The 15,731-nt window shown below is 38.4% G+C and overlaps 1 protein-coding gene across 1 annotated transcript; it reads right to left on the minus strand.

Annotated features, from left to right (window-relative positions):
- Positions 1 to 6,769: 6,769 nt before the first annotated feature.
- Positions 6,770 to 15,529, minus strand: lrrc32 (leucine rich repeat containing 32). Its single transcript, XM_044370935.1, has 3 exons — positions 15,309 to 15,529; positions 13,252 to 13,345; positions 6,770 to 10,615 (listed from the first exon to the last, which is right to left on the minus strand). Exons 1-3 carry the CDS (start codon positions 15,458 to 15,460, stop codon positions 8,762 to 8,764), a joined length of 2,100 nt encoding a protein of 699 aa, XP_044226870.1. The 5' UTR covers positions 15,461 to 15,529; the 3' UTR covers positions 6,770 to 8,761.
- Between the last annotated feature and the right edge of the window lie 202 nt (positions 15,530 to 15,731).

The raw sequence follows: 15,731 nt of genomic DNA on the forward strand, positions 1-15,731 counted from the left end.
ACTTTCACTTTTTATGCTAACAACACCATGAATGTCTTTCAGGAGAAACTGTCTGACAGTGTACGCCATTGCCCCCATATTTAAACAATATCACATCCCTACCTTTTTCCCCAATGAGGTCAGACAACGCATCATACAAACAACTCCTTTTTGAGCATAACACGGCATTTTTCTCTGGATAATCCACCCACACACTGTAAACAGGGCCATAGCCAGGATTCTTCATATACTGAAGTCATAAATCCAACTTCTTCCAGCACAAACCCTTAAAGCGTAAGACATTTTTGACAACAAACAACATATATTTCCCTTTTTAAGCCATGCCAGTGATGTGATACAAGTGATATGTATGTAGAACACTGTCATCGGAGTGTGTTTAGCCTAGCTTAGCACAAAGACTGGAAGCAGGTGGGCACTGTTAGCCTAGCTCCCTCAGAGAAAAATACATCTTCCTCCTTCCTCATGTAAGGCACGTTACTTGAAAATGAAAAATTGAAAATTAATTACTCATTATCTCATTCATTCATTACCTTTTCGCAGCTCCGTCAGAGGTGCCTCCACATCCATACATCACATTTTGTAAAGTGTATAAATAGAAATCAAGACATTGTGGTTCAACAAGCAGCAAACCTACGGCTCAAGTCAAGTCAATTTTATTTATATAGTGCTAAATCACAACAGAAGTTACGTCAGGGCACTTTTTACATAGAGCAGGTCTAGACCGTACTCTTGAATTTACAGAGACCCAACATTCCCCCATGAGAAAGCACTTGGCAACAGTGGCAAGAAAAAAACTCCCCTTTAACAGGAAGAAACCTTGAGCAGAACCGGGCTCTTGGTGGGTGGCCGACTGTCTTGACCGGTTGGGTTGAAAGAGAAAGAATGAGGGAATGAGTGGAGAGAGAGACACAGAGACGCACAACCACAACAACAGAGGGTAATGATAGCTTAGCCACGGTGGCAGCAGCTCTCCATAAGACATAACATGTAAATATGACACCTTGTGAAGTGCATTTCTTTAAAGTTGAAAACACAATGTAGGAGGTATCAGCAGGAGGTTTCAGAAACCAGAAATCTAAACCCAGGACTTCGTATCATACAGCTGCTGAATACTTTAGTGTTACACCTCTTTCTAACATACAGCGAGCAAGCGAACTGTAGCGCATGAGGCGCGAAAAATGTGGTCCAGATATACCACAAGCGATGTCGCAGCGCTGAGTGTGAGTGTGTGTGGAGGGCCGGTTGGAGCGGAGGGACAGAGCCGCTGCTTACTGACAGAGTGCCAGGGAGCTCTGGAGGAGAGAGCCGGGGGGGCCGGAGCCTCTGGAGGAATAACACCCAGAGTCACACTGGATCCTGCTCTGTTCTGGAGCCATTTAGCAGCGGGAGGAGAGCTCAAAGTTTGTTTTTTAAACTTTTGGGATTAAAAAGTGGATTTATCTAACCCTTACTTTCTCTTTGTCCATGTTGACTGCTGACTGGAGGGGAAACAGAAACGTCAAAGACATCAGCGTTGATTTTGACCAATGAAAATACGGTTAGATGCACGAAACTTCGCAAAAATAGAGCCAGGGTGAGGGGTTTTTCAAACAAGCGACACGTCGCTCAGCCTGTTCGCTGACGCATAGAGCAGGTTAAAACATCTTAATTGAGAAACACTGAAATAATCTGATGTTCGCTCGCTTGTTCGCATCGCGTCCAGTTAGGAATCGGTGTTACGCCTGTGCACTCCTCACCTCACATCTGACAGTATGTTAGCATATCAACATTTATGCGCTACTTAAATGTTGATCTCCATCTGTGCTTGTTTTCACCTGACGACAATGATAAATGTGAATTTACAGATACTTGGGATTCATGACGGACCTTCGCCTTGAGGGAGCTTTGTTGCTAAGTTTTTCTCTGTTTACAGATGTTCAGACAGTATGGGATGAGCTATGTTTTCAATTTCCCCTAACTTTCCCTGAAATAAACTATTGCTAAATGAGTTAATTCTTCTCCTGTGACTAAGTGAACTGCACTGCTCCTCTTATAAAGGAGTTTATTGATATCAGCAAGACTAAACCAACGACAGGTTAATGTTCAATTATGACTCAATGCCCAGTCACAGAGAGGAGGAAAAGTGACTGGGGTCTGCTTCCACTTAAGGAACCGCAAATATTTCCTGTAGGCCCCCTCTGATTCTACAGTATCTCTGCTCATCTCATAAACAAGAAAAAAAGTGGTGGAATTTTACAAAAGGAGAGCAGGAAAAGTCTTTGAAAGGAAATGATGCCTCTCGGCAGGGTGGTACAGCTGCGAGGACTGGTAGGCGGCTGCCAGAGCTTTGTTTTGTCTTTAGGTCTTAATGGAGCAAAGCTATAATTGGCTGAATACATGTAGACTACATAGATTTGGGAGGAACACAGTATCCTTTCAGAGGCTGAACGATCATGACCCCACCTCTCCCCAAGGAAGAGAAGCTTCCACTACTGTCTATTTTTTACTTTGCCCCAGAGAGGTGATACCAGGCTGGAAAAATAAATGAAGTTGCTGTGTTGTAGTCTCATTTAATCTCCCAGTACATCACTTTCCTGGAGCTAAATAAATAAAGGAAGAAGTTTCTGAGTGTTCATGTTGACGTTATTTTTAACTACTGTTGTCTAGTAGTATTAGTATTGCTAGCTGGTTGCCAGGGAACACATGGTAAAAAATATCCCAACAACTACTGCCACCATTTACAGAGGACATTCATGGTCCTCAGAGGATGAATAATGTTTTTGGTTCTCATCACATGGTTAAATATGGTTAATATGGTTAAATTTTATTATAATTTTTATTATATATTTAGGGCAATAAAACTGCTAAATTACTACATCCGTAAAGTTAGGCGGCCTTAATCATCATGGCTACAATAATACGGCTAAAAATAACCGTAGGGTACAGCCTCTGTCAGAAACAGGCCGTTTTAGTCTCTTTAAGCCCTTCCTCCCGTTCCTCCTCTGTTCTGATTGGTCAGTTCTCGGAAGCTGCTCCTCGGCAGACATTGGGAGGGTACGTCAGCAAACCGTGCAACAAACTATAGTAGTAGGATTTCACTACTTTTTCTCATTATTTACATGCTATTAAGTGCCAGTGTAGATATTATAAAGCACTTTGTAACCTGTGTTTAAAAAGGTGCTATATAAATAAAGTTTTTACTTACTCAAAATGTCAATTTTTCAAATACATCTGCGCATGTTTGAGCCTGAATCTGATCTGAAATATGAGAGTGGACAACCTTAGCAACAAAGGCTACGGAACAAATGCTGTTTATGGGCATGCACAATGAGCCGGCGTCAGCTTGTCGGCAAGTTAGAAAAAAACATTGCAAACGAAGTGTTCAGAGAAGGTTGAAGCCCTGGCTTTTGACTTGCAGGGAGCATTTTTACATACAGTCACCTCAAGTTTTGGAAATTTGATCATGTTTAAAATCGACATCCAACATCATAACAGTATCTAAATAACAGAAAACCAGAGAAAGCACGTTATGTCCCCTTTAAGGTTAGGGGATGATGGTAGAAATGACCAAACCAGCATCTAACCAGAATGAAATGACATTTTCAGTTAAGTTTACATGTTGTTTACTGCGCTGCAACTGAGCAGCTAATTAGCTATCTTGTGCTGCTACTGTGTACTTTAAAGTGTACTTTTCCCCAGTGAATGTTTGTTTGGTGGCTCGTTCAACAAGCTGAGGTGCAGGCCAAGACATCTGTTCATGTTTGTAAGTTAGATAAGAAGGAGACTTTAGCAGGAAAGCTAATGTAGGTTGTTGTTCAAAGTCTGTGGCTCTTGTGTTGTGTAGCAGGATGCAATCAGGCTCAGTGTGACCGTCTGTTCTGACTATGACAGAACACCATGTTATCACTTTATGTAAAGATTTGATTCGCTGTCTCTAAATAAGGACTCCTGCTACGTAAGTGGATGGTGGAATGGTATATAAACAAATTAATGTAAAGGTTGGGTGCTCCACCAAAAAGGCAATTTCATTTCATTTGGACTTGAAGTTTAGCTCATCAATTATGTAACTGGGAAGCACACAGTAGAAAGGCTGCAATTGTCAATTAAGGCAGTGAGCAAACATAATTATCATAAACACAGTCTAGACATTTGATTGTATTTATCAGATGTAGGAATCCGCATCAGATACTAGAAACGGATGTAGATTACTTCTGGGGTTTCCTGTGACTCTACAGAGAAATATGTAAATAAGCAAATTCTTAATTGTAAATCCAACAGAAAGACTACAGTTTATGAGCTGGTTCCACATGGTTAATGTCTTTTTTTTAATAAAATAGCCTTCTTGTAAAGATGTTTCAAAGTCTTGTTCGGGGAAAAAATATTGTTTATGTATTTATTTATGGATTTCATCCCAGCCCAAACTGAATCCTAACAAAAATACGTGCTTCACAGCATGGAGGAGCTTCTTGAAGTTAAACAGCATCTTCTTCTTTAAACACTTCACAGTGTTTAAACAGGTTCACAGTGTGATTTAAACACAAACACTCACATGTTGTCATTACTCATGCTACAAAATAGTGTTTAAACTAAGGCAGTGCTTCCTTATCAAGACAAAATCCTGTTTCTGACAGAATATTTTGAGTATGTGATTCTCATTTCTGTCTTGACAGTGATAAAGAGGCTGTTTCCCTTTTGACGTAAAACAGGATGGTGCGTACAACTTCCTGTACCACCCTGAACATTAAATTTGCCTCAGTAACTGTGTGTTTCTCTCTCCTGAGAGGATGGAGGGTCTGACTCACTGAGGGTAAAAGGCTTTCATTAGACAGATGAGATAAAGCTTCTCATGCTGAACAGCGCTTTCTCAGTCTTAAAGCCTTAATCCAAACATAAACAGAGGAAAGAGAACTGTGGTACAAAAGACAACACTCTTAAATTAAAAGCATCAGCTCTGGGTAGAAGAGTCTGATCAAATGTCACAATGAAAATCAAAATTTAAAGAAGAGTTCACCCAAAATTCAAACAGTGTGCTCTCTGTGTATCCTGGTAGCTTCACAGGCCTTGTTGTGAACAGTTTTGTATGCAAGTATGAAACAAAAGCTTTAAAGCCCCTGAAAACTTTGTATTTATCTTTATATGTTTACGACTGAATAAGTAACAATCAAAATAAGTAAAGTTATTTGGAGTTTAACAGTCAAAATCTCATATTCTGCTTGATTTGGACTTTGTTGGTGAGGTTTGATCAGATTTGATTGACAGTACTGGCAACACAAGCAAACAATAATACAATGTAAGTGGAACAATCCAAAAAACTTTGGTCAGACAATATGTGACATCATATTTTTCCAACAGAGTCCTGCATATTTATTATTATTTCACTTTAGTAGCCAGATTGTTTTTTGTTTGAGGTTTTCAGGGCCTTGACCCTTTAAAGCTGCCAGGCTCAATAAAAATATCCCATCTTTTCAGCCTGCATTGTGCTGCATTATTATCCCATGACTATTTCAGCTGTTTGCATGTGGATGGTTATTGGTCAGTGATAATTATATTAAATGACGTGGAACTGTACTATATGATGGCTAAGCCGGTGTGAATGCAAATAACGGAGGTCAGCCTTATAACAGATAGGGCAAGTTATATAAATATAATACCATTCACCTGGTTCAAGTGAAACATCATAACTCATAAACATGAGTATCATCTACTGACTGTTGGAGAGCAACTTAATGGTGGTAAGCTTGATTTATATAATACCAGGAATAGTTCCAAATTAATCTACCACTCAGTTGATTGAAGATCATCTTTGATTGTCGTATCACCTAATTTAGGATTGCAACAAACAATTATTTTCATCATTGATCAATCTTATTTTCTCAATTAATCATTTAGTGAGTCGTCCAAGGCGAAATCTTCCAAAGACGACTAACCATCCAATACCTGTTTACAATCACTAAAAAAACTTAACAAATATTCACTTTTGAGAAACTGGAACCAGAGAACTTTTGGCATTTTTTTTATTAAAAGATGACCTCATTTATCAAAATAGGTGCAGACTAATTTTCTGTCGATTTACTTATTGATTAAATGACTAGTTGTTTTGCTCTAAACGAGTGTGTCGCACACAGTGTAAAAAAAAAAAAAGTATAGAAAACCTTTCTAAAAACTGTATTTGGATTGGAAATGACCACAACTTCATAACTATTTGCCATTACATTTCAGTGTGACAAACTCTTTTTTTAAGCTTAAAAAACATCAAATTCATCCCAATCTCGACAGACTTGACTATGAATCTAAAATATAAAATATTTTGAATTAAAGAACATTATTGAACTGAAATTCAGAACAAACCATCTGAATTGCAATTACAGAAAAATGTGACTTTGATTGTTTGAGTTTGTTTTAGAGCACATTTTCACCATCCAAAGGCACATTTGCACCCTGGATACCTGTTGTACTAATAATATGGAAAGGTGGACAATCCCTTAAGATATATCAGGTTTGCATTCCCTTAATTACAACACTGTGTGAATCAACATTTCCATTTCTTAAACTTTGTATGTGGACTTCAACCACTGACATGTTTGTTTGGGACAAGCATTGTAAAGGCAAAATCTGTAAATAATCCTATGCTGTGTATCAATCATCAATATGCAGCAATGAATATTCATCCTGTATCTGTCATGGCATTTCTTGCAAAACAGAATTAAATTATATATATATGATAAACATGAGACTGTTATTTATGAGACCAAGATACAAATTTTGTTCAATAATAGTCCAGAGACAAACAGAAAATTACATTCAGTTTAATATCATGTCATGAGTTTCTTCATAAAGCCCCTTAAATCCTTTGCAGACTGTGTTCATTATGCTCTGACAGTAATTATTAAAAATCGACATATTGGGAATTGCGCTTATTTGCTTTCTCTCTGAGAGTTAGATGTGAAGATCGATACCACGCTTCTCATCTAACTCTCAGTAAGGAAACACCACATAGGGTAATGTTACCAAAATGTGTGCCAAACCAAAGTCAAACCTGCCCAAACCGCCAAATATTCTGAGTAAGTACAGAGTGAAATGCATCTTTAAGGTATTAGCTGAGTAATGATGAGTGAGGTAACTGAAAATGTGCTGGTGTGGATACAGTGTTCAGAGGTTTACATGTTTCACAACAATAATTTTCTCACACAGTGTATAAATGTAGCAAATGGCCTTCATTTGGTTCAAAATATTGTTAACATTGTTTACAAAATTAAGTCACAGGATAAGAAAGGTCATCAGTTTGACATAATTTGGTTTTAGGATTAAGCACATTAACATCATCTGAAATTGTGGATCCCAGTGTAGTCAACTACAATACAGCGCTGGATTTCATATTTATTTATTTAAAATATATACAGCACATACTGTATATAGTACTACTATATTAGAGTATCACAGTTATTAATGTCAGTGCTTTGTCCGGCTTTCGACTTCATCCTGAAAAGGGTATTGAAACATTTTCTTGTCAAATTAATCGACATATTGTGTCAAGATGGAGAACCACAGGCCTGGGATCAATACAGAAAAACATATTGTTTAAAATGTCCAGCTTAGTTTTTATAGTAAAAAAATAATAAATTATATGCTTGTAATTGTAGCATTATTCATTTCTTAGTGTTAACATACACAGAACAAGAAACAATCACTTAAACAAGAGGAAATGTAAAGTGCAAACTACATAAAGAGTAAAGGGACGGCTTTGATTGCTTTAAAATAAAACTCTTTTGGATCGTGTGCAGTCATCCCAGATGACCTCCTTAATCTAATCAGACTTCATTATCCAAGAATAAAGAGCATTTTGTTTCTTGACATTTTTGTAGTGTGGTGTTCTTTATTCTTAGCTTTAAGAGAAATTCCACTCAGATAATCTTACACTGAACTTCACTGAGTAAAGACATCTGACCATTGTTGAAACTCTCCATCAGTCTGTTTTATCTTTCTCTGTTTCAGTCACTAATTTATCTACATTTTCAAGAACGCTTCATTCAACCTGTAAAGGAATATAGTTCAATATTTTGGGAAATAAGCTTATTTGCTTTCTTGCTGAGAGTAAGACAAGAAGATTGATACCACTCTTAAATGTGAGAGTGGTGTAAATTTTCTCATCTAACTCTCAGCAAGAAAGGGAATAAGTATATTTCCCAAAATGACAGACATATTTTTAGGCTGTTTTTCAGTCTGGTCTGTTGAGAACCCTGTGGGAGAAAATGGTCAATGGCGTTGATGCATTTTAGTGTGGTTCTTTCCTTTTACATTCATTATAATCACATGGGTTGATACCAAAACCGAGTAGGAAACCGCTGCTTTAGCCATAAGGATCTAAAGTTGCAATTCCTCAAATGACCAGTAGATGCTAACTGCAAGAAACTGACTTTAAAAAGTCCAAACTTTGAGTTTACTTATTCTCCAGAATCACTAATTCATTTAGGAGACATTATGTCACATGTTTGCTTGATAAACAGGCATCTCAGCCTATCAGTCAGCTGTTCTAGCTTCTTGACTGTCCCATCTCAGCTTCACCAATCTGGATTTATTTACTCTATGAACAAAGATGGCAGTGGTAAACCCAAATCATGGCTTCAGATTGTCCATTCAGAAATCGTTGGGCGCAATCACAGACACTACATTCATGTTTTTTTATTGTCTCTGATTAAAACCACCAACCTTCTTGTGAAAAGAAACTGGAAAAATTTCAAATATAAAGTCCTTCATGGAGCTGAATGTACACAGTTTATTCACATTATGCGCTGAAGCTTCGGTTGCACTTTCGTTTCCTTGCATGGCAACATTTAACGAGTAGTCCCACCACGATGCTTACAACCAACACTGTCACTACAGCGACAACAATATAATTTGGCTTTCCTTGTGTATGACACATTTCCTGATTCACCTCCTCTATGTTGACTGGCTCTGAATTCTTCTCGTGAACACAGGTCACAGTCTCAATGTCGGGAACAACAACAGTAGAGTGCTGAACTAAGTGGAGGAAGTCAAGGTTTTTGCAGCAGCTTAGAGGATTGGAGCCCATGTAGAGGGTTTTTAGTGAGCGCTCCAGAGCAAATATGGTGTTGTACTCCAGAGTGACCAGATGGTTGTTTTGCAGGTTTAGTGACTCAATGAAGGACACTTTGTTCCACACAGGCAGAGTTGTCAACTGGTTGGTGGACAGGTTTACATGTTTGAGATTCCTCAGCGAGGACAGGTCTATGTTCAGTTTGGAAATGTTGTTTTCACCCAGGAGCAGGTGAACCAGGGAATGCTCGAGACCAATGAGGGAGTCTTTATCCATGTCTAAGCCCGGGTTCAGGGACAAGTCCAGTAACTGCAGAGGTGTGTTTGCAAATGCATTCGCAGGCAGAGTCTCCAGATTGTTTTCAGAAAGGTACAAGAACTGCAAGCTTGGAATAGAAGAAAAGGAGACACAACCTGAAGGATCCTGGTGGTTGTGGTCTGTCAGTGATGGCTTCTTCTCTGAGGCGCAGATTTTTATATTGTTCTGCTGGAGCTGCAGGTGTTTGATACTTGGAAGTCTTAGAAATGTTTGATGGTCCAGGGTGGTGAGGTCGTTTCCTTGTAAGATGAGCTCTTCCAGTGATTGCAGAGTGTTTTCCCCAAATGTCAGGCTCTGCAGGGAATTATAGCTGAGATTGATAACCCTCACTGTCCGTAGAATGTCTATGTAAGGGATGGAAAATGAGCCAATACAGTTATTGCTCACATTCAGGACCTCGAGAGATCCCATAGAGCAAAAAAAGGTATATGGTATGCTTTTGAGTTGGTTGTAACTCATGTCCAGGTATTTCAGGTGATTCAAAATCATTACTGAATTAATTCCTGTAACATTGACGCTCTGAAGTTGGTTTCGTGAAACGTCTAGATATTCAAGAATGTTCTGACTTGGAAGAAGAGGAAAGGAAGGCATTTTGTTTTGACTCAGATCAAGATAGAGAAGTTTATACAAAACATCTGAACTTGTGCTTTGGAAAAACTCCATGCTGTTCTTGCTGAGGTTAAGCACTGTTAAATTATAGAGGTTGAAGTCTGTGATGCACGTGATTGAGTTTTTGGACAAATCGAGTTCAGTCAGATGATCCAAGGAGTCAAAAGCTCCATCTTCAATCTCCAAAATGACATTATTGTGGAGGCTGATTTTTCTCAAGGACAAGGATCCAAGGAAACTATTTTGTGCTATTTTGGTGATGCTATTGCTGTTCAGAGAAAGGTTTGTTAGTGATGGAGAATGAGCTAGGAAATAGTCCGACATCCCTGTGTACAGCCCATTACTTGAAAGATCCAGAGACTCTACAGCTGTAAGAGGCCCAATGTTGGTTTTGGAGAGAGCGAAAACATTTAAATGATTCCTGGACAGATCCAAGACTTTAAGATCAGTCATATCTCTGAAGAGCCCAGGCTGGATGAAGTGAATCTTGTTTGAGTGAAGGTTCAGATGGTGGAAGCCGGTATGGTATGCTAGAGTTTCCAGGGTGAGATTTTGCACCTGGTTACGTGAAAGGTCCAGCATTTGGACGTTATGAGGAAGGTCGACTGGTGCACTTCTAAGGCTCAGATCGCTGCAGAACACATCCATCTGGACCTGCGAACAAAGACAAACACAAGTCTGATTATGTCGGCATGCTGCCAGATTTCCTGACCGTGACACAATACAGACCAAATGTTGAAAGCATACGTGGAGGGTTGATTTATGAGTCTGTATATCTACAGCATGTTCTCGGCAGAGAGACAGTTCTCTGATGTTTATGGGAGCCTGTTGTTCTAATTTACAACAGCATTTTCTGTTTGAATTTAAACAAGTTAACTTAATAACTAATGATATAGCTCTCATTCTCAGCTACTTCAACCAAAACGTGACAACTTTTAAAAGTAAATAATTTCGGTTTGGAGAAAATCCACTTTTGTTACTAGCCCATAGTTTTCATCAACTTTCCTCCCTTTTTCCATTAATAGATTAAAATATTTCAGTTATTGAGTGTAGTTTATAATTGAAACCATATGGCCAAGACCCCCCAGTCCAAAAACAGCTCATAAAACTGTCTCCTTCTCTGTTTTCTCTCTTAGGCCGAGTAGATTCAGCTTCTTGGCATATTTGTGGTATGTTGAAAGTAGCATTCCTCGTTGCTTACAGGCCGGCAATAAACAAACACACTACTTAGGTAATTTAAGTTTCACTAGAAGGCAAATTATCTTGTATCTTTTATCAAGCCCGGAGAATATTTTTAACAAAGTGTAATCATAATAAGAATGATCTGATGCATGTGTGAGGTGGTTTACATCACATTTAGTCATTTTAATACTGTAACAAATGAAACTAGTTGATGGGAACCAAAAAAAACCCAAGCTATTTTGACAATTAAAAGCCTATTTTAATATAATACTCGTATGCACTTATATACATTTAAGGCGTTATCAGTCAGTGTACTGTTCTTCTGCATACTGGACGTAAAACGTTGCCCAAACTTTTAAAAAAACAACCCAAAAAACCCCATTTTTCATGGAACCCTTCTAAATCTTTCTTATCAGTTGCTCTAACAGACACACAGTGTTGTGTCACTATTAGCAACCACAAACTGTGGTCTTCAGTTTTTATATTTTTGAAAAATATAAATTAGAAACATCATAAATGCACATCTTTCTGTTCAGGTGCTCACAACACTGTAAAATACGCCATTTGAAAAACACTTTTCTTTATTATGTTTAGAAATAGTTCAAACAATCCGAGCCCTTCATCAAGCAAAGAGGTTAGACAATTACTGTAAATGTTGCCTCAGATTTTATGTGGTGAAAGATTATTCAAGGTTCAGTAGGAAAAATAGGGTGAAATAAATCTTGTGGCACTCTCTTTGGCCCAGCTGAGGTTTACAGCGTTGACCATGAACTGCAACATCCTTGGTTCAAGTCCGGTGTAGAACTTTTGTTGCACGTCATTCTCCTTCTCTCTCTCTCTTCCCCTCCATTTCCTGACATTTCTCTCCTTTCAGTTCTGTAATAAAGGCATAAAATACTTCCCATCTCTTACACTGAAGTCGAGCTGCAAACAGATCCGTATAGAGAAGAGGAATAATTAAAGCGACCAGTAGCTCTGCCAATGTACAGTTCATACGGGCATGTGAGTATTTTAAAAAGACGGAAAAAATATGAATCTATCCTTAAATTTGTGTAAAATCCTGCAAATAAATATGTGTACAATTCTTGAGATGTGATTTTTGCTTGTCTTTTGTGGTATATTGTGGCATATATTCACTTATAATACATGTATCAGCAGCATTTATACACAGAAATCCATTATGAACAGTGTACACAAGCACAGTTGATAACATTTCTTGATTACATACAAGCATGTGATGAGGTTTCTACACAGTACAGATTTTCCCAGTGAAACCCCTATTGATGTTTGGATATTTATAGAAACAATAACTACCACATACACTAAAAGTGAAGCACCTTTAGTTCAGTAGTTTCAGTATCTGGCTATTTAAAAAGAAAAAAGATGACTTGAATCCAAGTTTCTCATGCTGATGTTCTCATCTTCTATTCATCTTCCATGTGTCAGTCTATGCAAGAGTTCAGCTGTGAATGTTAGTTAAGTTAAGTAAACAAAACACAATATAAACTAAACTATAGTCAATTCTTGAAAGCTTTTCTGCATATTCACTGGTCTTTCCTTGGAAAGAAAATCCTCTGGCACACAAGACGTGAGGTATTTCCAGTTTGTTACACAGTTAGAGCTACTGTACGCAGTTTGCAGGAATAACGTAGCCAAAAGTAAAACATGATTCACCAAACACTCCAAGGAAAAGATGTCACAGTAGTATACAGGACAGGTTTAACTGGCATGTGACGTCTGCAGTGTTGTACAAAAACTCTTCTAGTAAAGCCAAATAATGTTCCTCTAAAGTCTGAGGGTCTGCTGGCAGCGCAGTTCAAGAGCTAAAACTAATAAACCAGACCTATGCAGATCAAAAGCTTTCAAATAAACCATCTGCCCATCGAAGATCTGAAAATACCTCAAGCACCTGATGGATTAGATACCTCATCTCAGTTGCCATGGGCGACCCATAAAAATAAACTAACAACAGATGAAAAAACTTGTGCGCATTCTCTATTTATTTAAACAGAAACGTGAGGAATGTGCTGAGAAGATGTCATAAAACGGGAATAAAATCTGAGTTTAGATGTCAAAGTGTGTGCCTGTGTTTATCAGGCTTTACTTACAACTTGGCATGAAGGGAGGTGGCGGGGAGGACGTGCGGATGCCGCCACACAGCTGACCAACAGCGGGAAAAGCAGCTGGAAGGCGGCCATGGTGCTGCAGCACAGGGAGAGTCCAGATCACACAAGTAAGAAACACATGAATGCAGGAAGCATGCTGGAGGTGATATGACTCGAAAAGGGAAGGAAGAGGGAAGTAGGCCTACCTACTATGTGACATGCGGACCTATGACAGTGCTATTTATGCCCTGAAATACAAAAGGGGCTTTTTGCTATATGCACATTTGACATTTCTCCTTTGTACAGAACTACTACACATCGTATTTAGCTGAAGAGCTGGTAGTCCTGAGAAAGAATGACTAAGCAAACGCAGCTGAAGGGTTTCCATCAGGTCTGACTAGACGTTATCGATTCTGTAACTGAAGGTTATTGTTTTGAAACAGAAAAAATAAAGATTGTCTGCCAGCCTTGGTGAGTCATCTTTTACGAGATGCTGTGAAGTGCTGTAGCTCATTAGTCTACGGAAACTTGCCAAAATATTTCCTGATACGTTCCCCAGAACAAAACAAAACAACATGTAACCTTGTAGGGTAGACAATGTGGGAGTAATTGGTATCACAGTAATGGTAAGTACCCATGGGGATGATAAATATGTGGAAATTTAGGTGAAACAAAAGCACTACCATAAGGGTTTGCAGATAGCCAAAAAAAAAAAAAACCCAGACAGGGTTTTAAATTAGAAATGCTATTTGTGAGAGATGTTACATAAGAAAACGTGTCTGCTTGTCATCTTAGTGTCACAAATAATATATTCATCAAAGTGGCTCTTGTGATGTTTGTGAGTAAATGCTGACTTTATGCAGCTGAAGAGCACTTGTAGCTGCATTATTCACAGAAACATTCATGTAGTGCCACTGAAAACTATTTGTTGGCAATCAACAAATAGACGTTTAAAACTCATCTTTGTTCAATAAGCATCTTGAAAATCAGCCACCCAGCTGCAATTAATGTGCAACTGAAGGCAGATCAAGAAGCTGTGACACGATTTATAAAGGCAAATACAAAAGGTTTATTGCACAAGTCACTCTACAGAACACATCAAAACATTTATAATCTGATAAAACACTTTGGCCTTTAATCAGCCACCATGAAGTAAGACATGGACTTCGATTAAGAGATATTTATTCAAGAGCTTTACTTAAGTATAATTTGGAGGTATTTGAACTTTGCATGCTACTTTGTACTTTCATGTCATTAATTTTCTGGGGAGAAATATTGTAGTTTTTATTCCACTACATTTATTTGAAGAGTTTCTGGTTTCTTTTAAAAACATACAATGAGCTTATAAAATACAATACATCATTAAAGGTTAAACCAGTGGTTTCCAGCATTTTTGGTTTGTGATCCCTTAGAATAAAAGTTTCTCTGTGGGTCTTTGTCACGTTTTACATGTCTAAAGTTCTCGCATGATTTCATCGAGGCAGAAAGAGGTAAAATTATCCAACAAAAAAGCAAAGATCAGAGAAAAGTAAAAAAATATATACACATATTTGTGTAGCAGAACTTCATCTTGGGACCCTTTGACCCCTTTAGCTTGGGAACCACTGGACTAAACTACCTAACTCTATATGAAAAAGTTAAAACTAGCTCCAACTCCAACAACTACAACAGTAAAATACTACTTACACATCGATGCATCAGTTATAACAACCTAATAATGCCATATGTAATAATTTATCAGTCAATCAGGACAATTTTCTGCAGAACTTTTGATACTTTTGGTACATTTTGATGATAATACTTGTGTACTTTTACTTAAGTATGAGTTTAAAAGCAATAGTTTTACTTGTAATGGAGTTTTTTTTACGTTTCTGTGTTGTATATTAGTAATGATTACTTCTTCCACCACTGTTTGTAATCATGTACACAGATTCTAACAAGCAGCATCTGCTCCCACAAGAGAGTCCAAGTCATCAAGCAACCACCAAGGCTTCCAAAAACCAAACCATGCAACAACAACATCATGCTTGAAGACTTTTTAAAGAGGGCTTAACATTTACCTCACTTTCAGCTGATGACTAATCCTTGCAGTGTGTCCTGACCATGTTGATTTCACATCCTCAGCACGCGCACCCACCCACTCACTGATCGATAGTAACCAAACCAGCACCGAAAATCTAAAGCTCCTCTCAGCTGACTCTTCCCTCCACATTGCACGACTCCGGCTGCCGTCCAGCCATCACATCCTGTGAGAATATCCTGCATCGCTCGGCCTCTTCCCCCCTCCCACTGTTCTCAGGGAAATGCCTTATAAGGGGGTTGGGAAGTCCAGTTTTATGCTTCACTTCAAGGAGACAACCCCCACAACTCCCCCTATTCCCCTCCAAAAATACCCCCTATTAATCCTAACATTGAATGATTTCTTTAGAAATAGTTTGGATGTTCTCACACACCAATCTCCGTTTGGAATTTGAGGCATTTCA

Source organism: Thunnus albacares, chromosome 13, assembly GCF_914725855.1.
Source record: "Thunnus albacares chromosome 13, fThuAlb1.1, whole genome shotgun sequence".
Taxonomy (NCBI): domain Eukaryota; kingdom Metazoa; phylum Chordata; class Actinopteri; order Scombriformes; family Scombridae; genus Thunnus; species Thunnus albacares.

Bases quoted from the DNA above. Each gene is read 5' to 3' on its own strand.
- lrrc32 (XM_044370935.1), bottom strand. From the start codon at position 15,460: ATGTGGAGGGAAGAGTCAGCTGAGAGGAGCTTTAGATTTTCGGTGCTG. The intron at 13,346-15,308 runs GTAAATGTTAAG...CCTGTGCTGCAG, and splicing joins AGTCATCAGCTGAAAGTGAG to CACCATGGCCGCCTTCCAGC. The intron at 10,616-13,251 runs GTAAGTAAAGCC...CTTTGTTCGCAG, and splicing joins ACCTCCCTTCATGCCAAGTT to GTCCAGATGGATGTGTTCTG.